The 24,670-nt window shown below is 38.4% G+C and overlaps 1 protein-coding gene across 3 annotated transcripts in view; it reads left to right on the top strand.

Annotated features, from left to right (window-relative positions):
• Positions 1-24,072, top strand: part of TXNRD1 (thioredoxin reductase 1) — a 47,793-nt gene extending 23,721 nt beyond the window's left edge. For all 3 annotated transcript variants that reach the window (XM_005235589.4, XM_055808855.1, XM_027784021.2), the window contains 12 exons: positions 1,437-1,509; positions 1,627-1,746; positions 2,512-2,654; positions 2,774-2,889; positions 4,701-4,926; positions 7,485-7,577; positions 9,308-9,384; positions 11,025-11,181; positions 14,061-14,168; positions 16,033-16,128; positions 19,027-19,161; positions 22,402-24,072. In XM_005235589.4, coding sequence (XP_005235646.2) covers positions 1,437-1,509; positions 1,627-1,746; positions 2,512-2,654; positions 2,774-2,889; positions 4,701-4,926; positions 7,485-7,577; positions 9,308-9,384; positions 11,025-11,181; positions 14,061-14,168; positions 16,033-16,128; positions 19,027-19,161; positions 22,402-22,464 — 1,407 coding nt within the window. In that variant the 3' untranslated portion in view covers positions 22,465-24,072. The remainder of the gene's footprint in view (positions 1-1,436; positions 1,510-1,626; positions 1,747-2,511; positions 2,655-2,773; positions 2,890-4,700; positions 4,927-7,484; positions 7,578-9,307; positions 9,385-11,024; positions 11,182-14,060; positions 14,169-16,032; positions 16,129-19,026; positions 19,162-22,401) is intronic.
• The last annotated feature ends 598 nt before the right edge of the window (positions 24,073-24,670 follow it).

Genomic DNA, 24,670 nt, shown 5'->3' with positions numbered 1-24,670 from the left:
AGCCTACAGGGCAGGTTTTGTTACTGTGGGCATATCACTCTGCAGAAGTGGTTATATCTGTGGTCTCTACTGAGGCGGCGAAGCAATGCTGTGCTGTGTTATATGAGCATATAGCTGAGTGTAAGCTTGGGAATCCTTGCATACTATTTAGCTAACACCAGCAAGGTCTTTCGAGCTACGTGTAAGAGCTGTCATTATAAAGGAGCATTAATAACATGTCTCGGGCCCTAAGTACCTTTCTGAGGAACTTTCTCAGAGGTGCTGCCAACAGATAGAAATTAGCTTCTTGGCCGATCTTGACCTTTATCAGAAGCAGAAATCCAGTACATTAATATTTTCCAAAGGTGTCTATGGCCTCCATTGTTTGAAATGTGATTTTTATTTTGCATGAGGTAAGTTACATTTAAAATTGAAATTCTGGTTGTCAACTATTTGGATTAACAAGTATTACTGGTAACATAATGCTGAAGGCTGTCCAGCTCCTCCCAAGCCAAACCCTAGGCCTTAGGGTTATATGCTGCACCTACAGTTGTTATTACTTACATGTCTTAAGAATTCATCATGTGATGCAGTACGGTTGTGGTTACTCCAAGTATCAAAGTTATTTTTCTGCATCTCATGGGGGAATCTGTCATGATAGTTTTACAGCTATGTAATGCTTACTTAAGTGTTTTTCCCTGGCACCAGTTATTGCTGTCAATTTTTACCTTTTTCTTAAAAAGCACAAAGGAAACACTGGAATCAGTATAGAAATCCCAGTTCTCAGTGTCATTCATACACATTGATTGTAGATTTGCTAATGAAACTTCTCAGGGGAAATACCATGAAATAAACCATCACTTTTCTAGTCTGGATGACATCTGCACATCCTGACAGTAAAGTCAAGTTGCTGCACGTTGAGTAGCTTGAAGAGCAAGAGCTAGTCCTGACAACTACAGATTATACTCAGAATTTAATGTTCCCTTCAACTACAAGAAAAAAGATTGGATAAACACAGTCATAATGCTTGGCCACGTGACTTATGTCATTGTGTGATGTGGTTTCAAATGTTTGAGAAACCATCTTGAAGGCAAAATTGGATTAATGAAGAATTTGTTAAGTATGTTAAAAATAAATGGCACATTGGGGGAAATAGTGTGAACAAACTGACAGGGTGGAGAATAGGAGGTTTGACTCCCAGAGTCTTCTGTGTATCAGCTGGTGCTGTGCTGTTGTGTAGCAGTATGAATGCCTGCTTTTTTCCTTTCATCTTTTTTTTCCTACCGAGTGCACAGATTATTCAGAAGATTAATGGTTTGTCTGGCTGTTCCCTAGCAAATCATTCATTATTACTTAATTAAAAGTCACAAAGCTTTTGAGCAATGCATGATGTTATCATCTACTCCAAATTTAACCTCTAATATTTAGATATGTGTCTTATTTAATTTGTTTTGTAGGAGGCTGCCAAATATGAAAAGAAAGTGATGGTGCTGGATTTTGTCACACCTACGCCTCTGGGCAACTCATGGGGTAAATTTCTCTTTATTGCAAATCTGTTATAAAGGAGCTTTACAGCTCAGAGACTCTGATTCTCCTTTGAGATCAGCCGTGCTGGTGTGAAAAACACATTCTGTCCCTTTCTCTCAGGCCTTGGAGGAACGTGTGTAAATGTGGGCTGTATACCTAAAAAACTGATGCACCAGGCAGCTTTACTGGGACAAGCCTTGCAAGATTCACGCAAGTTTGGATGGCAGTTTACAGAAGAAGGTAAAGGAGAACAATTTTTTGCAGTTTTGTCATTTGGGCTGAAAATCCAGAGGCTCTTTTCACAATCAAATGCTTGTCGCACTTAAGCGTGTGCTCATTTTAACAATGTGGGGCAACTTCAGAGAGATTACACACAAACTTAAGCACTTTTCAAGTCTAAAGGCATGGGGCTTATTGCCTTGCAGGATTTGATGTGTTTATTTATATCTTCTGATCATGTTAGTATTTGATAAGGTTGTTGTGTGAATAAAAACAATAAGGTACTACTCCATTTTTGAATGTAACACAACATCTAAGGGAATACCCCAGAATCTCCCCTGTTAGAAACTTCCCCATAATTGCAGCCAAGGATTTCCTTTCCATTGGCCTCTGTCACTACTACATAAGATGAATTTTACTTTATATAAGATCTAATGTGCATGGTTATAGAATTGGGATTTATTTAAAGTGTAATCCTGTAGTGGGGAACATGCGTAGTTTTCATTTATTGAGCAACGTCACCTGCTCACAGCATGTGTCAATAGAAAACAATCATGCAGGAAGTCTAAATTTTCCGTGTTTTAAGTCTTATCTGTTCCACTGTGACCTCTCATGTTGTCTGCACTGATGTAATTCTTTGAATTTCAGTAGAGTTAGCCTGGAATAAAAAAGGAATAAGATAAAGGTGACTAGGTCATGAAACTAATCTGTCTGAGAATACAAGGTTCGCTATGGAAAAAGAACTCACAGGCTGAAAAATGAGTCTTTCTCTTTTGTTTCTAACAGTCAAACACAACTGGATGACTATGACAGAATCTGTTCAGAATTACGTTGGTTCACTGAACTGGGGCTATCGGGTTGCGCTGAGAGAGAAGAAAGTCACGTATGAGAACGCATATGGGGAATTTGTTGGGCCACACACAGTTAAGGTACTCCCTACCCATGTTTGCTATAGTACTTTCTGAATAGAGATGCTTTTCAAATAAGAGTAATTTTTCCCTTGGTAGGACTGCAGAGTATTCACTTTGGACTAATACTTTGTCCACAGGCAACAAATAAAAGAGGAGTTGAGAAGCTGTACACGGCTGAGAGATTTCTTATTGCCACTGGTGAACGACCACGCTACCTGGGTATACCTGGAGACAAGGAATACTGCATTAGCAGGTAAAAATAGGGGGGAATATGAAGTCATTCACCATGAGTAAATGCTTCACTGGTAAGAGGAAGTGGTGAAGCATGGGCAGGGCTGTTTGGTTGCTGGTTTTCTTTCCTATGTAACTTTTTGTTAGGGGAGCGTAAGCACGGGAAAATAGCTATAGACAGATTTTAAGCTGCCCAGAACACTGGTGTCTAGTAGACATCACAGGGCGGTGGGTGGCTGGCTAGGTTTGTTCTGTTTCTGACTGATAACAGCAGTAACTGAGAATACCGTAAATCATGTGTGTCCATCGTAAAATTAATTTATCAGCTTGCCCCAGTTACCAGTACACCCACTTCCTCCCTGTTCCTTATGGGCTTTCAGTTCACATACTGAAGGTTTTTTTGGTAATGAAGAGCACAGTCTGCTTGGAAGAAACCTCCCTGCTCAAATATCAAGGAAAGCAGGAGCTGCAAAGCAGTTGATGTTGTGAAGCCGATAGAAGTGTATTTGTCTTTGTGCATTGAGGCAGTCTTGAAACTCAACCCAATTTTTTACCAGCTAGTCAGTGAAGTTAGTTCAACTTTTGGGAAACTGGTTTCAAACGTCTGGTTAATTGATAAGGCCAAGCAATTCTAGAACAGTTTTGACCAAAAAATGTGATATGCAGATGAAATCTGTTTTCATATTGGAGTAAATTTTAAGTTACTTAATGTAGAAACAGAGGTTGGAACTACAGCTTGTAAATCTATAGCAATGAAATAAATAACTGGCATAATCCCTGTGAAACCAAAACACCATGTTGTGTATTGCCTTTCTAATAAATACTAGTGACATTAAAGGTAACAGATAATATAGCCTGTAAAGTGGTGCTTTAAAATAACATTAAGGTGGAAAAGTCAGGAATGCCAGAGTTAAAGACTATCAGATTGAGGCTGTGTGTGTAATCTTCACTGGGTTCCCTGGGGGATAGGAACTATGATGTAGCCTTTAATTACACAATCACATTTTATTCCACCACAACATTTGCAGAGAGCATCTTTGTTTAGCCTTTGCAGTTGTTAGCTGAGAGAGAGATGTTTATTTTAGATTTAAATATTTGGAAAATTGTATTCCCGTACTCTGCCTAAGACTCTGCTGAGCAAATATGATGCCTCCATGAGTTCCTGCTTCCTTGAGAAGCTGTGGTTTTATAGTCTAGGTCCAAAGTGTGATAGAAGGGACATGGCTTGATGAAGCAGTTGAAAGGAATGGAAAACAGGCAAATAAACATGTTTTCTATAATTTTGCACTTTGGTCTCTGCCTGTTACTGTGGTTTGCATTAATTTGTTTTATTGTCTGTGTATATTTGGCACTATGTATAATGCTTTAGCCAAAAGGTTAAGTAGGTTAAGTCTTGAATAAGTGAAGGTGGGATTTTTATCTTAAAGTTGAACACTTTCCTCTTCCTTTTCACTCCTGAGAGCTAAATTTGCAGAGAAACAACTGAAGCAAGATTCAGAGGAAAAAAAACCATCAACCTGCCTTTTTTAACAATATGACATAAGTTTCTGTAAAGAAAAAAAACCTCAGAATTTTTGTGGTGAATCAGAATTTTCATACTCTTTTGTGTGTGTGTGTACGTATACGTACTCCTAATTAGAATTTTAATCTGTCATGTACTGATCTTGTATTCCAGATGAATTTCCAAAAAATTAAGTGTTTGGATTTTTTTTAGTGAGCAGAAAGAGGAATAAAGTCCTATTCTTACAGAAGAAATTAGATAAATATAAACCACAGTACATTCTTCCAGTTGTCTCTAACTTCCTTTTCTTTTTTTTTTTTTTTTTTTTCCAGTGATGACCTTTTCTCTCTGCCTTACTGTCCAGGGAAAACCCTGGTGGTTGGAGCTTCCTATGTTGCCTTGGAATGTGCAGGATTTCTTGCAGGTCTTGGGTTAGATGTCACTGTAATGGTGAGATCCATCCTTTTAAGAGGATTTGACCAGGATATTGCAAACAAAATTGGCGCATATATGGCAGAACATGGAATCAACTTTATTAGAGAGTTTGTGCCGATCAAGGTAGGCTCAAAGTGGTATGTGGCTACAGCCCATTGCAATGTAACTATCATAATGCTTTAAGATGTAAATTATCTTAGTGAATACAAAAGTTGAATTTGCAGTACAGGATCTGCTACGATATAGTATGGGCTAATTTTTGTTTTAAACTGAATAAGTCATGAATCATATGCAATTGACAGGTACAATTTAGTCTTAGTATTAAAATTTTGTGAGGTTTCAGAACTCATTTTTATTAGAATTAGGTAGATTAGTATATGGTGCATTAAAAATGTTGTTACTCCTGCTTATCCTGGTCCTGCAAATTCAGCAGTTGTCCTGGAATCTGTGAAACTTCTCACAGGCTCATAATCAAGCAGATACATAATCTCCTGTAAGATCAGGCACAGCGCATCACAAATAGTCATAGTTTTCATTCTCAGTTCTCAAATTCTCAGCCAGAAGGTACTGCTTATATGTGCCCAGGACCAGTTGACTATCCAGAAAAGTAAATGAGCTTTAGAAGTATCCACCTATATCCTTAATTTGGCAGTCCTCAAATACTTGCTCAATTTTCATTAAATTCAGTAGGAGTACTTGTGCAGCTAGTGATGTACATGTATAGGCAAATTCAGGTTGAAAGGCAGATTAGATAAGCTCTGAAGCTTTTCTGATGTAAAGTTGCCTTATCAAAGACTTCAGAGCGTGCTAACAGTATTTTTCATAACTTTTTTTCATAATAACTAGTGCTTAATTATTATAAAATGGGAAGTAATGTATTAAGCAGTTTTCAATTTGGTGTTAAGTTACTGAGTTTAACGTTTAGGGGATTAAACTGAGTGAAGACTGTTCGTTTTCACCCTTAGCAATATCAAGTGTAGTTTAAAAAAATGCTCTGCCAGTTACCACGCTGTGGATCTGACCTTCTCTTACAGAGTGTATGACATGTGCTGTGAGAAGCTGAAGTACGTGTTTCAAACTTTGTTTTTATGCATGTTTGGGTTGCAGAAATCCCATGTTATATGAAAAGCAGGGATGTTTATCTAGCTTTTATTTTCAGATTTAGCTTTTAGTAGTCTCTAGTGGGGGATGAGAAAGAAGGAAGCTGTTTCTACAAGCATATAATTTCAACTAAATGGCAGTCCATCACTCTAATCACAAAATTTACCCTGTCCCTTCACTACATATCTTTGATTTCAATTGGAATAGAATATTTGGCTCTGTTTCTAGCTGAGAATATCCTTAAACTTAAATTGCAGGGTATTTTTTCAGTAGGTCTTCTCATCTCTTTCAAACATCGTTTCCGCAGTTATGCGTGTTGTGCTTATTAAAGCCCTTTGGGATGTTTGAAGACAGAAGATGAGTTATTATAAATAATGCTACCTTTGAACAGTGATCCTTCAAAATTGGTAGAATGGCACAGAAGGCTTTTTGAAACCAAAAAAAAAAAAAAAAAAGAGGAAAACAGAACTTTATCAGGAACTTCGCTTTTTCTGTCTCTTATATGAAGTAGGAACTAAGGCAGTTGTTGAAAAGTACTTTTTCATCTGTAGAATGAACACCAAAATTTCCAGAATTGTGTTGCACACTTACATGTCTCTTGTATGTATAACCAGCCACAGGAAGCCGCGAGCACCTTGTTTTCTGGGAAGGTAAGGAAAGGACTGTAGCTGAAGATACACAGTCCTTTCCTCACAGTGTGGTCAATATTAATGAGGACAAAAAATAACCCACTTCTGTAGCTTCCAATTCCATTCACTTGTTTAGTTGATTTATTTATCAGAGGAAAGAGGTGGGTTTGGAAAAAAAGCCAGTGGTTTTGTGGCTGCCTTAGTATTTTCTGATATATGAGTGGTAGAAGGGAGTGTATATAAAATGAAACCTTCATTTTTTATTACTCTGAACAAAGAGCATAGTTGCCAAAAAATTCACCTTTGCTGCTTTTTTTTTTTTTCCTGGATCGGTAGTTAAAATTAGGAATATTTATTTCAGCCGGCTCTGGGGAACTCTGAAGGGTTTTTTTCTTAAGCTGATGGTGGTTTTTTCAGCCATTTAGAGCCAGCTGCTGCCCTCTCATGCAAGGCCATGGCAGCTTTATATGTCGGACTAATGTAACTGAAACAGGGCAAAGGCCTGTAATGCTGAGGGCTGGGCTATGACAGTGGCTTCCCGTGGGTGTAAGGCACAATGGCCCTGTAGGTGAGGTTGGAGAAAATATCTGATGGTGTTTCCAGATCCGGCAAGAGTTCTCGTCCTTCTCACCTCCTCTGTCCCCAGTTGATACCAGCAGCTCACATGGTGGGTTTGGACAAGAAGTTAGCTATCAATCAACTTTTATAAACAGAAATGAGGTCTTCGTGTTGTTCATAAGAATAAATGTGTGGAGATAAACCAGAATGTTTAAATACGCAAGTGGTAATCACAAAATGTAGAGAAAAGTGAAAATATCTTTAGAATAAATGCTTAATATTAGGTCATGGTTAAACACTCTTAATGATAAAATATGGGGTGGGACAAAGATAATTTGCATATCTTTATTTGAAATGAAACCCTTTTTTTTTTCCTCCCCCAAAATGTTGTAGGTTGAGCAGGTTGAGGAAGGAACTCCTGGAAGATTGAAAGTTACAGCCAAGTCCACAAAGGGGACACAAATAATTGAAGGAGAATACAATACTGTGAGTCTAAATACCTGAAGAACATGAAATAGCCTTCCATTTAATGTTGAGATTTTGTGGGATGTTTTTACCCATAGTTAGATTTTTTTTAAGTTATTTTAATCATCAAAATATGGTAATTGCACAGAATCAACAGGTAATTAACGTGACAAAAGTCCCAGAATCCATAGTCAGGAGTCTTTGCCAAAACACTTGCTTGCTTTTGAAACCTGTTTCTTAGCTTAGGGATGTAGTGAGCTTGGTCATGTGGAATCAGTTGCAGGATTTTTCCCCCATGGGATATTTGCCATAAATGATGAGGAATGATTTAGAACAGCTTTCATAGCAAATAAAGCATGTTCTGGAGTTAGCACAAAACAATGGTCTGTGCAAGACTAAATAAACAGGTGTCATGTCTTCTTAAGACCTGTTGCTGATGCAGCATCTTCACAAAACCAGCTAATGCCCTGTGGCAAGTCAGTCGGGGAACTTCATTATCCACTTAGAACAGTAAAATTGCGCTGTGCAGGTATGCCATTATATGTTTGATGGACTGTTTCCATCACGCCTCACCCCACTCATTTTCTTAGGCCTTGGTGCTGGAAGTGGGGGAGGAGGGGAAATTGTGAATAAAGTGTTTGGAACTACCCAGAGTGCATAAAGACAAGCATTTGCCAGCCTGGGATTTTAGGCTGCAAATGCTGTGTGCCAGTGACCTCATTCACCTGTACAGTGCATCACTCGTCCCATAACAAGGACATGCCTCAGTTCATCTGAGGGCCAATATTTGGTAAAGTTTAGCAATAACAACAGTGCTGTTGCACAGTGTTGTAATACTGTATTTCCTGGTCCACAGCAGTGAAAGCTTTTTAGCTAGCAAATCAGTGTCATCCTTTCATTAAAGAAATTTCTGATTTCTTATTAAATCTTTCGCTGAAATGCTGTCACTCCTCATAGAAGGTATGAGCTGTGTGTGATGCATTTTAAGACCTTCAGCTCTGAAGATCTGGCATGCATGCTTGGTCAACTAAAAGAGCTGAAGCAGATCTCCGATTCCTTCAGCACAATTCTTAGTTGTCGTGTAAGAAACTTTGTGTAGTTACCTGGGCAGCTGTCCAAGACTGGAGAGCTCATAGCACTTTTCCTTGTGCAAGTATAGGCTGGAACTTGTTTTGCTTGTTAAGGTAGCCAAGTTGATAGGATGGGTAAGAATTTGGCCCAGTCCGTTCGTCATTCTGAACAAATGTTCAAACAAATACATTCAACAAATAATATTCTTTGGCAGTGACTTGGCTGAGACAATATGTAAGTAAATAATATTTTCTGATCAAAACAAAGGTTACTGTATGGTCTTTTTATTTGTCTAAGCATCTGAGTTTCCTTCCTAAAGAGCCCTTTCCTTATGGAGCATTTTGGGTCACCTGCTCTTGTAGGTATAACAATTTGGTATAAAATTGTGAGGGAATAAGGAATCTGACCCTAACTAATTTGTTCAGAATACTCGTGAGGTTTTTTTTTTCAGGGAAAGCTATTTGGCTGTATTTAATCTTACTATTAAAGCCTAAAGCCTGGTATTGTTAGGTCATGGTGGTGGTGTGGCTTGTTTTGAACTCTGTGACTGTACATATTCATCGTAAAGTGACCATGCCTTAGATACTAATCCATAGTATATAATGAAAATAATAGATAGCCACATGCAAATGCACTTTTGAGGTTTTAAAAAATCAGTAATGTACACTGCTGTTTTGCAGGTGTTGCTAGCAATCGGAAGAGATGCATGCACAAGAAAAATTGGTTTGGACAAAGTTGGAGTGAAGATCAATGAAAAGTAAGGACAGATGTCTGTATACCATTCACTTATGAGCTTGTGTCACTTACTGGTGGTGCGTAGACATTTAAATGCTTTGAGGAAAAATTTATTTCCTCTTTGCACACACTTGGATAGGAGACTATGTAGCAAATAGTTGCATTTTTCTCCCATAGTACTGCCACATTTGCTTTTTTGATACTGCAACGTCAGTTCCTAAATGCTGGGAGTCAGAAGTGTCTGCTCCATTCTGTCTAGGTTCACATGTCAGTCTCAGCTTCTTCCAGTGACCGGGCTTTCTAGGATCTGTCAGTTGTTCCTTGTACTCTCTTCTTCTCATCTTCTTGTTTTCATCTCTACCACCTCTTGGGGCAGAGATGTAATTGTTCCTACAGGCTTTTAGTGTTGTGGGGTTTGTTTATATTTGAATGTAAATGCTACTATATGTTTACTGTGAAATATAAGGTCAAAGAAGCATTCCTTAAACTCACAGTTGGGTTCATGATGTGTTTTACATCTTGGAGAAGTTTATTTCTTGCCTTAGAGCAACCCTTGGGAACAACCTGTCTCCTGCAGAGGAGCATTTAATGTTTAATGTAGTGAAGTCGTTGCACCAGGGAGTGGAGCTATTGGTAACGTTTTCGATACTGGTAACTAAAACACCTAGGCACATGGGGCCTAGATGATCTTCCCTGTGAAGAAAAGACATGGGACCACGACTTGACTTGGTGGTCTATGGCAAAACAGCGCAGAGGGCAGCTTATATGTGAATGCCGTGACTGATGTTGCTGAAGGGAACTGTTGCGAAGTTCTAAATAAGTGGAAATTTTGGTCCACTCAAAAGGTCAGAGCCGTGTTGTCTTGTAGAACAGTACACATCTTTTGATATCAGGACACCTACTGGTAGCTTAATAGAATGAGCTATACAATTATTAGCATGAACTGTATATTTGTTAACAAGAGGAAAATTGAAGAAGCTGGATTTTAATACACCACTGGCCCCTCAAGTAACTCTGTGACTGTTTCTGTGCCTGTCTGATTAGGTTTCCCTGTTACACTTCTTTCCTGCAGTGATTACTGCACTATCTCATTTATTAATGAAGTAGGAAGTATTAATAATTAAAAACTTCCATTAGCTCAGTACACTTATAGCTAAAAAAGCTTGCTGGCTGTCCCTTAAGTAGGGTGTTTGAACAGCTTGACCTGTCTCTGTATAGAAGCCTGAAGGGTAAATTTATAGAAGCTGCTTCAGCCACTGGACTGGAGTTTCAGTAGTAGAGAAATTCTTCTCTCCTGGAGCTTAGGTGGAAGAATGTTTCTTTCTGTCATCCCTCAAAGTTGCCAGTACACAGGTCAGCTGGTATTAGAGGATGTCTGAGGAAGGGATTTGTGCTTCACCAAAGAATTGATTCAGGAGATGAATTGCAACTTCATGGGCTACCCTTATCCAATGTGTACATTCCTGTAGTTTTGGTCATATTTGCACTACTTTACATTCTTGCCCAAGACTGTAAGATTGTGAATATTACTTCCTTCCCCTCATACTTCAAACATGTGTCTTTCTCTTAAAGCTAAAGGGCCTAACTTCTGCAAGGTTATTTATACCTCCAGTCTTCATGGCAGAACACTTGAATTTTTTTTCTTGTTAATTCAAACTGCAGAACAGGAAAAATTCCTGTCAACGATGAGGAGCAAACAAACGTGCCGTATATCTATGCTGTTGGAGATATACTGCAGGACAAGCTGGAACTCACACCAGTGGCAATCCAGGCAGGAAGATTGTTAGTTCAAAGGCTTTATGCTGGGGCAACCAGTAAGGTAAGGAACCATTTGCCACAAAACACTTGTCATTGCTTTGCTTCGAAGTGCGGAGTGCAAGTCTGCTAGTTTATGGAAAACAGTAGGCCTTTAAGGATTAGCTTTGATGATCACTTTAATTTTCCCCTTGCAAAGATATTACTGCAGATATGTTCTGCTAATTGTGTAGGATGAAATTAATACCTTATGGATTAAGCAGTGGTCTTTTTTTTTCTATTAAGAGGTTTTATTTTTCTCTGAGTATAATGATAATAAAATTAACTGAGATCATTTAACTTGTTTTTAGCTCTACTGCCTTCCCTAAAAGTCAGCAATCATTCCGTCCCATTAAGCGCTTTAACTCGAACTCATAGGCAGTTTACTAAACCTATCTCTGGTCCCTAATAGAGTATAATAGAGGTTGTGATGCTCTTCATTTTCAGTGTTATTTCCACTATTTTTTTCACTTCTCATCTATCTGTTTTCAATGTAACACATAGTTTTGCTTGTAATTGAATATGGACATGAAGGAAAATTAAACATACCAATAAGTCTTCACGGATTTATACCTGAGAGTTGAATTCATCAATTCAGTGTTTACATTTCATACGTGTGCAATTGTAGGTTTCAGCCAAGTTATACTAGTCCAAATAGGAGTAACATGGGTACTCATTTACACCTTATCTTTAAACCAGGAGGAAAGGAGAGCCTTTAAAAAGCCTTTAAAGAACAACAATCCAAGCACCGCTGATGTGGGTGCTTGTCTCACCTTCCTAACCAGAGGGCATGAGTATAAAGGTTTTTCTCTTTTAGAGCCTGTTTACTCATATCAAGTTCAGCTGTCAGCCAGATTTAGAGCTTGATTGAGTTGTTTATTTTAGGTTGGCAGGTATTGTGGTAACAGAATCCTGAATCAGTGTGCATAATGTCATTACATCAGTCAGGCAAAGTTTAAGAAAAACTTAGTTGGAGCCAGAATTTTTTAATTGTTGCAATGCTATGGATGTATCTTAATTTACATTTTATGCCAGATAACTGTCTCTCAGGGTACAAAAATCCTTATGCTGCCAAAGAAAGCAATACCTTTTTCTGTGAATCCAAGAAATTAGTAACTACTTAGATGGGAACTTGGCATATGTTGCTGTTGTAACAAATCTGGAAAGGGTGATTGTGTGAAACATAATGAAGTTAGGGATAGGTGGGGAAAGAATAGTAAGCAGCATCTTTGCTGATCCCTGGTCACAAAGGAAATCAGAGTTGAAATCTGTAGAAAATAAAATCACTAAAATTACAGCTGACCAGCCTGCTAGTCTGCTATGGCAGAATGACTAATTTGGTGGATATGGGGAGAGCAGTGAACGTTGTTTACTTCGACTTTAGTAAAGGCTTTTGACACTGTGTCCCATAACTTTCTCATAGATAAAACCGATGAATACAGACTAGATAAGTGGACAGTGAGGTAGATTGAAAACTGGCTGAACTGTCAGGCGTAGAGGGCTGTGACCAGCATTATAAAGGCCAGCTGAAGGTCGGCCAGTAGTGGTGTGCCACAGGGTTGGATACTTGGTCCGATACTGTTCAACACCTTCATTAATGATCTAGATGGTGAGATAGAGAGCACCCTCAGCAAGTCTGCAGATGATACGAAACCAGGGAAGTGACTGATGCAACCAGTGTTTGTGCGGTCACTCAGAGGGACCTTGTCAGGTTGGAGAAACGGGCTGACAGGGTTCTCATGGAGTTCAGCAAGGAGAAGTGCAGAGTCCTGCACCTGGGGAGATGTAACTCCATGCACTGGCACAGACTGGGGACAAACAGCTGGAAAGCAGCTGTGCAGAGAAAACCTCAGGGGGGTATGGAGGACAAGATGACCATGAGCCAGCAATGTACCCTCATGGCAGAGAAGATCAGTAACGTCCTGGGCTGCATCCTGCAGATGCATCCTGGCAGAGCATTGCTGGCAAGTAGAGAGAAGTCATCTTTTCCCTTCCACTTGGTTCTAGTGAGACAGGTTTGGATTTTGTGTCCAGTTTTGGGCTCCTCAGTACAAGAAGGGCAGGGCAAGTCCAGCAAAGGGTCAGGACTATGATTAAGGGACTGGAGCATCTGACACGAGGAGAAGCTGAGACAGCTGGGAATTTTTATACCCTGTGGAAGAGATGGCTGGTGGGGGCTCTTGTATCAGTGTGTATTTATACCTGATGGTAGAAGGTAAAGGAGATGGAGCCAGACTCTTCAGGGGTATAAAGTGCAAGGACAAGAGGCAATGGATTCAAACTGAAACATGGGAAAGTTCCATTTAAACATAAGAAGAAACTTCTTCACCATGAGGGTGGTCAGGCCCAGAGAGAGAGCCTCTAGAACACGTAAAGCTCCAGTGAAGTCATGAGTCAATGTTTGCCTCTCATGGTATGTGATTTGGCACACAGTATGAGTCCTAGTTCTGTCCCCTCAAGTGGCTGTAGTTCATGTCTTTGGTTCTTCAGCATCACATAGGACACAGTTGATAAAAAAGATGGGTTTTGGATGGTGGTGGTGTCTTTGCAGCATCACCAGCTAAAAATAGCATGCTTTGTAGGAGTTGAACAGTCTACTTTTTATCTCCAGTTTGACCTGTGATCTGGCACGTTTTTAAAACATGGCACTGAATTTCCTCTTCCTTTTAATCCATGCATACTAATGTCAGTGTGTCTTTAAACTGTATTTCTGTTCTTGCTCTGAGAGGGACAAACCCAAACCTGTGGTTTAATTTAAAACAATTAAAAAAAATACAGTCAGTTTCAGAATTATGAGTAATCTGACTTTTCTTCCTGTCTTTCAGACTGCTGAATTTTTACCCAGTGTGTTGATTTTATTCTTAATGTTTTGTGGGTTTTTGTTTTGTTTTGTATGCCGCACAGTGTGACTATGTGAATGTTCCAACTACTGTATTCACTCCTTTGGAGTATGGAGCCTGTGGGTATTCTGAAGAGACTGCGGTGGAGAAGTTTGGGGAGGAAAACGTTGAGGTAAATGCTTTAGTTTAAATGCCTCTGGATTTTAAGTTCCCAATTTGTAATTTAAAATAATGTTAAGAGTCAATTAAAGCAGTGTTCTGTGCTCTGATGTAAGGGCAGGAGGCGACTAGGTACGTTTTTGTTTTCCTTGGCAGTTCCTGGGCATATTATAAAAATAGTCCACAATTCTGTTAGCTCTAGTTGCAAATATGTTCTGTTTCTGGCAAACAGGGCTTGAAGGTGGAATGTTTGATATTTTCTTTTTTTTAAAAAAAGATTTCTTTGTGTTTGCAAATACTTCAGGATAAATTAAAGCTGAGTATGTGCTAGAAGCAATACATTGCTTTTAATGTCAAAGTGGAGCTTTTTGTAGCTACAGTGTGGCAAATTCCTTGCCATGGTGATTTTTACTTGATAAAGCCAAATGTTATGCTCGTTTTTCCTGTTTCTTTTGATTATGCAGGGAAATGTGTGCTTAATTTTGCTCATGTGAGTAATCCCTTTTCATTCATTGGGATTGCTGGTCAAGAGTGAAATTAGACATATGTAAGCACTTAGTGCCAGAGGCTGTTCTTACAAAATACTGTACTGACCACATTACAGAAAGCATGAGGGGAGGGAGTCTGACAATAAATTGAGCTTTTATGTCCCGTGAAGATCACCTGAGAAGCATTATTTGGGGAAATAAGCTGATAAGTGGCAGTTTACGAACCTGAGAACCTGCCTCCCTCTTAGCTTTGTCAATTACATTTTTTGAATTGGAACATGGAGAGAAGAAGTAAATATGACTCAAAACAGCAGTGTGTCAAGTACTGTTAACCTGACTACAAGGCAAAGGCTTAAATTCTCATCTGCCCCTGAAGTTTGTATATACCGAGTCAAATTTTTGTTATTGAGTCAAATTCTTGCTGTGACATTTTAAACACTGGTCCCTTCTTTGTGGAAGAATGCACTTGAAATGCACTTTCAATTTTCAAAGCCATTTTTTAAAATGTGCATCCAGAAGCATTTGTGTTCTGGCTAAGTTCTCATTTAGTTTTTTCTGGCTTCTTTATCATGTCACCATATTGGCTTTTGCTTTTGCAAGCTTCAGTAAGATTATTGAGTCACATCTGTCATTCCATTAAACTTCAGTTTCAGGTAGCCATAATTATGAATGCTTTGTGAGCCCTTTAATATGGAAAAACATTAAGTTGTCTTTCCTAGTTTGTGAAGGAATGTATTTTTACTGGAGTTATGATCAATTAAAATTTTATTTAAAATAGTAATCAATTTGAGATTACCTTATAATGGGAGCTGTCAGGAGTTCTGGGTAGAACAGTGCCTCAAAACACCCCATCGTTTTCTGAGGTAAGTGCTATACAGGTGGGCGAGCAGCCTTACCTGCAGTTAGGAATCTGCCCAGTGGCACTGGTTGGGACAGACAAGAAAATGTGTTGGGTTTTTAATGTACTTTCCATTTTGCAGTGATACACAATACTATCTCTCCTAAACCCAGGCTCTTCCCATTTTCTGCTCTGAGAAATATTTTTGCCTTCATTCTGGGTAAACCCAGAGACAGTACAGCCTTCTGTGAGGGAAGCTTGTAATTGTCTTTTTTAATGAAAGCATGGTAAACTGCATCCTGGAAGTGTAATATACTTACGGTTTCTTTTTTCTTTAATTATTGGACGACACTAGCAGTTGTTTTGTAGAGGCTTCCTTCTTTGGCCTTCATCAAGGGGAAAGAGTTTTGCCCTTATTTCAGATATTCCAAATGCTACGTGCATGGCTCATTATTTAAGATAATCTGGCACTTCTGAGAAGATCTGCTCTCTGCTGTGAAATTACATAACTGTTTTTGTGGGTTTTTTTTTAACTTGTGTTGTATTTTCAGGTGTACCATAGTCATTTCTGGCCACTGGAATGGACTGTGCCATCCAGAGACAACAACAAATGCTATGCAAAGATAATTTGCAATATTCAAGATAACGTAAGTGCTTCTTTCCTTCCAGGGAAAACAGTAGCTCTATGTTCATCATAGAGACCATTGATACTACAGCTATAAATAGGTTATTTTTAACAATTAAACAGTTTTTTATTATACCAATATTTTTATTACAATAAATTATAATAATTTAATTAAAAAAATTCATTTTAAACTTAGATATATTTTTTTCTGCCTTTTGAAATGTAATAAATATGTATAGTTGTCATGGTTTAACCCTGGCTGGCAACTAAGTACCCCACAGCCACTTGCTCACTACCACCCCCCACCCCCCAGCAAGATGGGGAGGAGAATCGGGGAAAAAGGTAAAACTCGAGGGTTGAGATACAAACAATCTAGTAATTGAAATAAAATAAAATAACAATTTTAAGGAAAAAGAGAGAGAAAGGAAGAACAAAATCCAAAGGGAAGGGGGGGAAAAAAAGTGATGCACAATACAATTGCTCACCACTTGCTGACCAATGTCCAGCCAGTCCTCGAGCAGCGATCAGCCCCTCCTGGCCAACTCCCCCCCCCCCCCCCCCCCCCCGCCCAGTTTATATACTGAGCGTGGTATTCTATGGTATGGAATGTTCCTTTGGCTAGTTCGGATCAGCTGTCCTGGCTGTGTCCCCTCTGAATTTCTTGTGCTGCTTCAGCCTTCTCACTGGCAGAGCCTGAGAAACTGAAAAGTCATTGACTTAGTATGAGCATTACTTAGCAACAACTAAAAATATCAGTGTGTTATCAACACTATTCTTATACTAAATCTAAAAAATGGTACTGCACCAGCTACTAAGAAGAAAATTAACTCTATCCCAGCCAAAACCAGGACAATAGTGATGCAATACTTTGTTTGTACAAAACCAACCCTTAGTAAAATAGAAAACTCTGCCATTACTATTGGTATATGGTGTGTCTTCCATGTACCTAAAATAAGTAGAGATCTCTAAGACTTCATTGAAATGTGAGGGAATCAATGCATGTAAAAATGGTTAGAAGTTTTATCAGTTTTTCTTATTCTCCCCTCCCCAAACTGGGACATTCTTTTCTAAGAGATTCTTCTCTCTGAAATTGAGGTCACTCAGAAGCCATCACAAATTGAAACCTCTGCAAATCCACATGTCTATAAAACCCTTGAGCTCGTTCTAACAGGATTAATGTACCTTGCCTGTACAAATCTCATTTAAAGTGATAATGCCAGGATTATCCTTGGACTAGGATAAAATTTCCTGGCAATGGAACGTACCATACCTGCTGAAGCACAAGGGAAATTACTAATTGGTTAAAAGACTGGTATGCCCCTCTCTGAATGATCATCATCTATTTAATAAAAAAATTAGTTGATTTTAATAATATACATTATTATGAAGAATAATATGCTGTTAAAATATATTCCTGTTAAGGTAGTGGCGTATCAGTCCTAAAAAAAAATACATGTTTTACCTCTTTTCTTTCATCATTAGATACAGATTTATCTTTCTGCAATCTTTCTAAGCATCACATCACCATTTTGTAAAATCTTCAAAACTGTCTGGTTTTGCCCATCTCCTCCTGGAGGAGTCTGCACTAGTGTGGAAGCTATTTTAGAACCCATGGTTATGGTCATAATCCAAAGTTACTTAAGGAAATGAAAAGGCTTAATGGTGATTGAAAGTGTTTCATTGATTTGTTTCCATTCGTTGTCCTGAAAATTTGGAACATGTTTAAACATCTAGTGGTAGAGCTGGAAGTTACCCTGGATGAAAAATAGTTCAGTAACTATTTTAAATCGTAGTTATCTTGATTTCGTTATTACATATGTCCATATTTTTAAAGGAAAATAAGGTAATAACTAAAATGGAATTATCCTTATTAGAGCGTTACTTACGTAAATAAACCCTGTTGTAAATCTCAGTCCTCAGGCCTACTGAAAGAAAAACAACTTTTCAGTGTATTACTGAGTATCCACACTCCCTTATACATGATATTTAGCAGGAGGAGCAGAAAAGTTTTGATAGCCAACTGGGCCACGTCTGTGCTCAGCAAGATCTGATTAATGCCCTAGAAGCCACTAAAGAGCAGTTTGTACTTGCTAAAGGAGACTTGCTTTTCTTAGAGAAGCAAGCCTTTCTTTAAGAAAAGCAGGTCAGGTCAGCACAGCTTGTTCTGTTGAGTGCTGAGGCTATATGTGCAGTAGTTTGACGTATTTTGCAATTGAACAGTAGTACAGATATGAGAAGTGTGAAGTAATAATATCTTCCTTGTAACTGGATGCCTTTCAGTTTCTTTTGCCAGTCTCTAGGTGTATTATCTCCCAATGACAGCAAACACTGCAGCTGGAGTAGTTGTCAGTTTAGTTATGATACACTTCTTGCTGTACCTGGTTAGCCAGAACTTCAGCTTGTGACCCTTTCCTGTAAGCAATTACCAACTTGAAAGTTCCTCGGTAGATAACGCACCATGTAGCCATCTAGCATAGGCCCTGATGCTGCAAACCTTCATGCAAGGTGCTCATCTTTACTTAGGCAAGCAGTCTGTTGGAATGAGTGGAGTAGCTTGCCTGAATAAAATTTAAATGCAGGTTGCAATTTGGACAAACAAAATAATCAAGCATAGACCATGGTGTGTGTTAAATTTGTATGCTGTTGGCGTCAATGGAGGACTCCTGCACAAAACTTTGTAAGGCAGCTGTTTCTTGAGTTCTTAGTTGAATCTTTTCCTTTTCAGAAAGAACAAAATTATACCAACTATTTCCCATCTGTTGGCGCTAATGATAGTTCACATTTGTGTGGTTACGTTTATTTGTGGTATGTTTTGTTAGCTGATTAAATTATATGCTCTTGAGTAAGAAAACCTTACATGTTGTCTAAAGAGAACTGAATGCATTGACTGTGCTTGCACTTGATTATCTTTGCTATTTAGGAGAGAGTCATTGGTTTCCATGTCCTTGGTCCAAATGCTGGAGAAGTCACCCAAGGGTTTGCAGCTGCTATTAAATGTGGGATCACAAAAGAGCAGCTGGACAGCACCATAGGAATTCATCCCGTCTGTGCAGAGGTTTGTATACATAGCCCAGCTTTCGTAGCATTCTGGGGTAAGGTGTTGGAAATCTGAATAGCAGAGCTCTATTAAAGAGGTCTGAAATTGGGGGAAGGTAGAGGGGAAGGAAGGACAGGAAATGATCTGGTTTTACCATTTAGCAATCTAACACATAGATTATTGGGAGATTATTTTTTTTTTAGTGTGTTCATTTGTGAAATGTTTATCGTCTCCCCTAATCCAGTGGTGTCTCTGCTGGAAAGTATAGATTTTTTCCTTCCACTCAAAGATCCATTTATGAGGTCTTCAAATAGTATTTCTGCTAAAATGATTCTCAAAGCTAATTTTTTTTAGATATGTGTGCTCAAAACAGGCTTGTAAACTGGTGTTGGGAAGGGGATCAGCTACATGACAATTTTTCGATCAAATTCTGCCCTTTTAAAGATTTCTCCTTTAACCTGTAGGCCTTCACTTTTGAAGTGAAGTATGTAAGGCCACACAAACGTTTCTTCTTGTGTTTATCTTGCTGTTCCTCTGTAACAAAGAGCTTAATTTTCTCTAGCGGGTGGGGGACACCTTCTCCTAGGTGTAAATCAGAGATGCTCCACTGATTTGTAGTAGCATTAGGACCCATTTATATTAGCTGAGGATCCCTGCAAACTGTTTATGACCTTTGTAGGTCTTTGTACAGAATCTCTGTTTTTACCTGCTTATGTTAGCTACAAAGAGTTGTAAGAGTGCACCAGGATGCTGGTCTGCAGAAGTGAAGTCTGCTTCTCTTGTTTTGTGTTTCCAAAGAGATACAGTATATGCGATATAGTATGAACTCCATTAATGGAATGGACTGCTAGCATTCTAAATCATCTTCAAAGCATCTGCAATACAGATTCTGCTTTTTATCTGTAGTATTATCTAATGGTGTTCTTGGAAGCCCTTGAAGAGGGGTTGCAGGTCCTTACCTTATGGGGGCCCTGTGGAGGGAGAGCTTCGAGGGAGGGAGGCATTGTGAACTCAAGTGGGATATTAGCATATGCAGTGTGAAAAGGGGATGGTAGTCATAATTTATTCTGGACATCTGAGCTGCTAAAATTGAAACTGAATAGAATGATGATTAGACATAATTTAGGGAGGTAATTTCAGAAAATCATATTTGTTTGAGTGGTGGAGGAAGAAATTGGCTCAGGAGAAACACACTATTTAAAAGCTCCAGGGAACAGTGATAATTTTTAGTGCCAGTCTTCAAAAAGTTTTTTTGCGCCTGTTACTTTATTTGATCTCTTAAGCAGTAAACAAAAAATCAAAGTGCAAGATGGTATTCTTTGATTTAAAAAATGCTTAAACATTGTTGGGAATTTGTGAGGACTGCATATATCTGGATGAACAGAATGATGGATAATATTGGTGTTACTTTTATATCCATGTAAAAGCTAAAAAAAAAATGAAGTCTGATCTGAGCAGGAAAGGGACAGTGTTGGGGGGTCAAATGCTGACATTTTCACTGGCATTAGTACTAATTCATTGCTCTAAGAGTCTCCTGTGAAACATGGCACTACTCAACTTGAAGAAGACTGTAAGACTGAGGGTCCCATTTTTTCCTCGCTGCTAACAAGTTAGAGCCAGATTTTGCTTCTCTTATGTCAGCAGCATTTTATTCTTCAGAAAACATGAGTACTGCATGGAGTTTCCTGCAAGACAAAGTACAAATAACTGCAAGAACAGATTTGGTAGGACCTCAGCTTTATAGGGAATTACTTTGCAGCCTAGGCTGTACTGAACCGCTTGAAGTACAGGTGTGTATAATCAAGCAGCTGTGATGAAGAGCAAGTGTCTTCTGAAAGCTGAGATGATTCTTTGAGTTAGCTAATAATGGCTTTCCACTTGTTGGATCTAAGGTTTTGTCTTCACTTCAATACCTAACAAATTTTGTCAAAAAACTTGCATTTCCCATAATTATCAAATGACTCCCAGCTGGAGTTAGGGAGCTGTGTGGTCCCTGTAGCCATTGGAATTGGCTAGCACACTCACAGTTTGCAGTTCGGGCCAAAAAGAAAGAAGATAAATTTTGCATGTTTTAATCTTTGTCTTTCAAAGTGAAATAATAATAAGTGAAGATAATAAATAATAAATGTCAGTCTGTGAATCAGAACTGAAGAGTTAAAAAGCCTGTCTCAAGCCATGAACTATAGTTTAAATATATTGCTGTTCTTCTGCCATATATATTAGTCATGCATTTGTCTTCCTGATTTGTATGTAATGCTTTACATGCTTATAGAAAGTGGAAGAGATACATCATTTATTGATGTTGTTCTCTGAAATGCTGCTAGCAGCCCTAATGCAGCAGAGTTCCTACCTAGATAACTGTAGGGCTTTCAGATCCCCATTATCTTTAGATATTTCAGTGTTATTTGCATAACTGAAATGTGTATGTACTTTATTCTGTGCTAAGTTTATTCTTCCTGAGAGATGGCTTTGATGATAGCTAATTACTGCAACTTTGAACCATTTAGGCAGAAGTGGTTTTGATTTCCTTTTTTTCCTCTCTGTATTATTATCTACGCAAAACTATGCATATTTGCATAGTAAAGTTCTAATATTAAACAAGCTTTTGTAGGATTTTTTCTTCCTGAGTTTTGATACCTTTTAATTTTACAATAATTATTTTTTAATACGTTGTTTTCTTTAATGTAAACTTGAGAGCAGTGAAGATTGGACTTTTTCAAACGACATTGACTAAGTGTTTCTTAGCCATTATTCAGAGGATACAGATCCCAGACATAATACCTACATCAGCAATCAGTTCCACATTTCTGTAATAACTTAAAAGGTACAGAGGCAAAATTTATGTTCTCCCCAAAGCTGTTGCCTTAGGTTAACTTCACTTTCCCAACAAAGAAGTTATCTTTGAGCCATAAAGACACGTATTCATTAGGTGCAAAGACCAGAGTTTATTATTGCTGAGCTTGTTTGCACTGTAGAAACTTAAGAGCATTAAGCAGAAGGTGGTATGAAGCCATGTGACTTCCTTAATTCTTTCTTTTCCACTGTATAAGGAAGACCATAAGGTAAATGAAGAGAACAAAGGGTATTTGTATGTGTGCGCATGCGCTATTTAGTGGCAAGGATTTAAAATGTATGTTTTTCATTATTCTTTTATTACTTTCAGAAATAGCTGTGGGTTTGAGCATTATGCCCAAGTTGATCTTCCAGAAAAAATCCATTTTAGCCATACTAAAAATCTTCTTTTTTCTTTCTTTTCAGATATTCACCACCCTGTCCGTGACTAAGCGTTCTGGTGAAAGTACCCTTCAGGCCGGATGCTGAGGTTAAAGACCCCCATTCTTGTTATTGCCAGAGACTGACTTTCATCACAGTGTCTGACCTGTGCAATTCAGAAGAAAGGTTTTTGGAGAAGTCATCCTCGGACATCTGTGGAAGTGTGTAGGTTTTAACCAGGGTGTTCCATCATGCTGAGGAGAAGAGCACTTTGGAAGTTGGTCACTTGTGGTGATTGGCTGGCAATTAGCAATGCAATGGGAATATTGATTGTCGAGCTGTTGCATAGCAGGGCATTTAACAAATGCTTTCATGAGGTCACAGCCTGAAGCCTGTATTGTCTGGTGGGCAGTGATGGAAGAACTGCTAGCGTAGCTGGACAGCAACTGTTTTGTTTTAGTTTTATTCCTCTCTGTTTTCTTACCTGAACAAAGAACTTCTGAACTCAAGAAGATTATCACAATTGCATAGTGCCCACGCGTGCTCGGTTATAACACAGCAATTGCGAGGTCTCATGACCTTTACCAGCCTTTTACCAGCTCACATGGCTGTGGAGGGGAAGTTGTGTCTACATATTTGATCCTGAGGAAGAAGGTGTCTTTGGAAAAAAGTTTAGTACTGTCTAGAATAACGTATTTCTTGGCTTCCGAACTGACTCTGTTGTGACTTTTTATTTTAGAGAAACTTACTTGGGAAAATGTTCTCCTTAGTGAGAAAGGAAAACACTCTTTATTGAGGCCTTGTTGTACAGAAAGTTGTTGTGGTTTTTCTCCCTTGAAAGTAACAACCGTGCATATAACGTACATGTGATCTTAGCTTTATCTTGAATCTTATGAGATTATAATTAGTCCAATTAGTCCAATTAGACACAATTCCAATGTGGAATGAATTATACTTCCAAGAGCCCTGTGCAACTTTATTAAATTTGAATAAATCCTTCCTTTCCATATGAACTATCATATGCTGCACTGTTTCAGGTCTAAGTTGGCCAATTTGAACACAGCAGCAGTGAGACTCTCCCTCAGATTAGTGGCCCTGTAGAATCAAAAAAACCCAACCAAATGATACCCCCAAAACAAACAAGCAAACAAAACCCCCACCCAGCCTCCAAAAACCAATAGTGAAACTTCTTATACGTGGACATGGCCTAAAAGCTTATTTAGTTCCGTGTGTGCTTTGTTTTATATTTAATTAAGAAAACAATACTTTTACAACAGAGGTTTCCATGGAAAATAATGAATTCTTGAATATTCCTCCTGTGCTGGATAAACTGTATACATATTTATCAAGACATGGTGAAAATCCCTCTTTGTAATGGAAATGAATGTGCTTTATGATCTGTTTTTTCATTTCTGTCTGTTTTAGCAGAAAGGTTCAGATTACTTTTATTAAATGGTTCTCAGAAATTTAGTAGTGCGGTGTCAATAGAGGGTACACTCTCCAGCCCTCTGGACGGAATACCTTATGTCTAAATTTCTACCTGGCAACAAATTCATATATTTCTACTGAGATTTCTAGAATAATGTTATAAGTTATTTTTATAAACTCATTTATAACTGAAGAATTTTTGAATGTGTTTTGTATGGTATCAAGAACTATCTGTAGTGCTATTTTTCTGGCCAGTTTATTAAAATAAATTGAGTATTTGCACAAACAGCTGTTCATTTTGATGCCTCTTCCATGCAAAGAAACTAGGTGACAGCAAGCTAACTTTTTATTTTGAAGGCCAGAAGAGGGCACCTTGGTAAATCCAACTGTGATTTGTTTCTGTCTTTTGAATTGTGAAGGTAGGTATTTCTCTGAGAAACAGAGTTTGGAGCTATTTTGTGTGCATTTTTTTGCATGTTAAACGTTTGAGAAGGGCACGCTTAAAAATGAGAAATTAATTAGGAAACCAACCTTCCACTGTTTGCACTATGGCCCTCTGTGTAACTTCTGAAAACCCAGGAGTACAGGTTCCTGAGCTGTTTGGCAGTGTAGCTGTTCATATTTAAGCACATGGATAGCAGCATTTTCAAGCGAGTTTATGGGAAAGTCAAATCCTGGAGTGTAGGGAATAAAGACATGTATGGGCTTGGCTTTGCAAGGTTGGACCCACATACATCTGTTCCTGTGGGGTCATGTCATCATTAATAACGTGCATCTTCATACTAAGTGGCTTACAGTTCAGTAGTTGTTGTTTTTAATTACTTTTTTTTTCCTTTAAATTTAAAATTATGAGGCTTTTTTTGGTAGGGCATTTTTCTTTTATTTC

This window comes from Falco peregrinus, chromosome 6 (genome assembly GCF_023634155.1).
Source record: "Falco peregrinus isolate bFalPer1 chromosome 6, bFalPer1.pri, whole genome shotgun sequence".
Lineage (NCBI taxonomy): Eukaryota > Metazoa > Chordata > Aves > Falconiformes > Falconidae > Falco > Falco peregrinus.
Note: the sequence above shows the minus strand (reverse complement) of the source record. Positions and strands in the feature narration are given on the sequence as shown.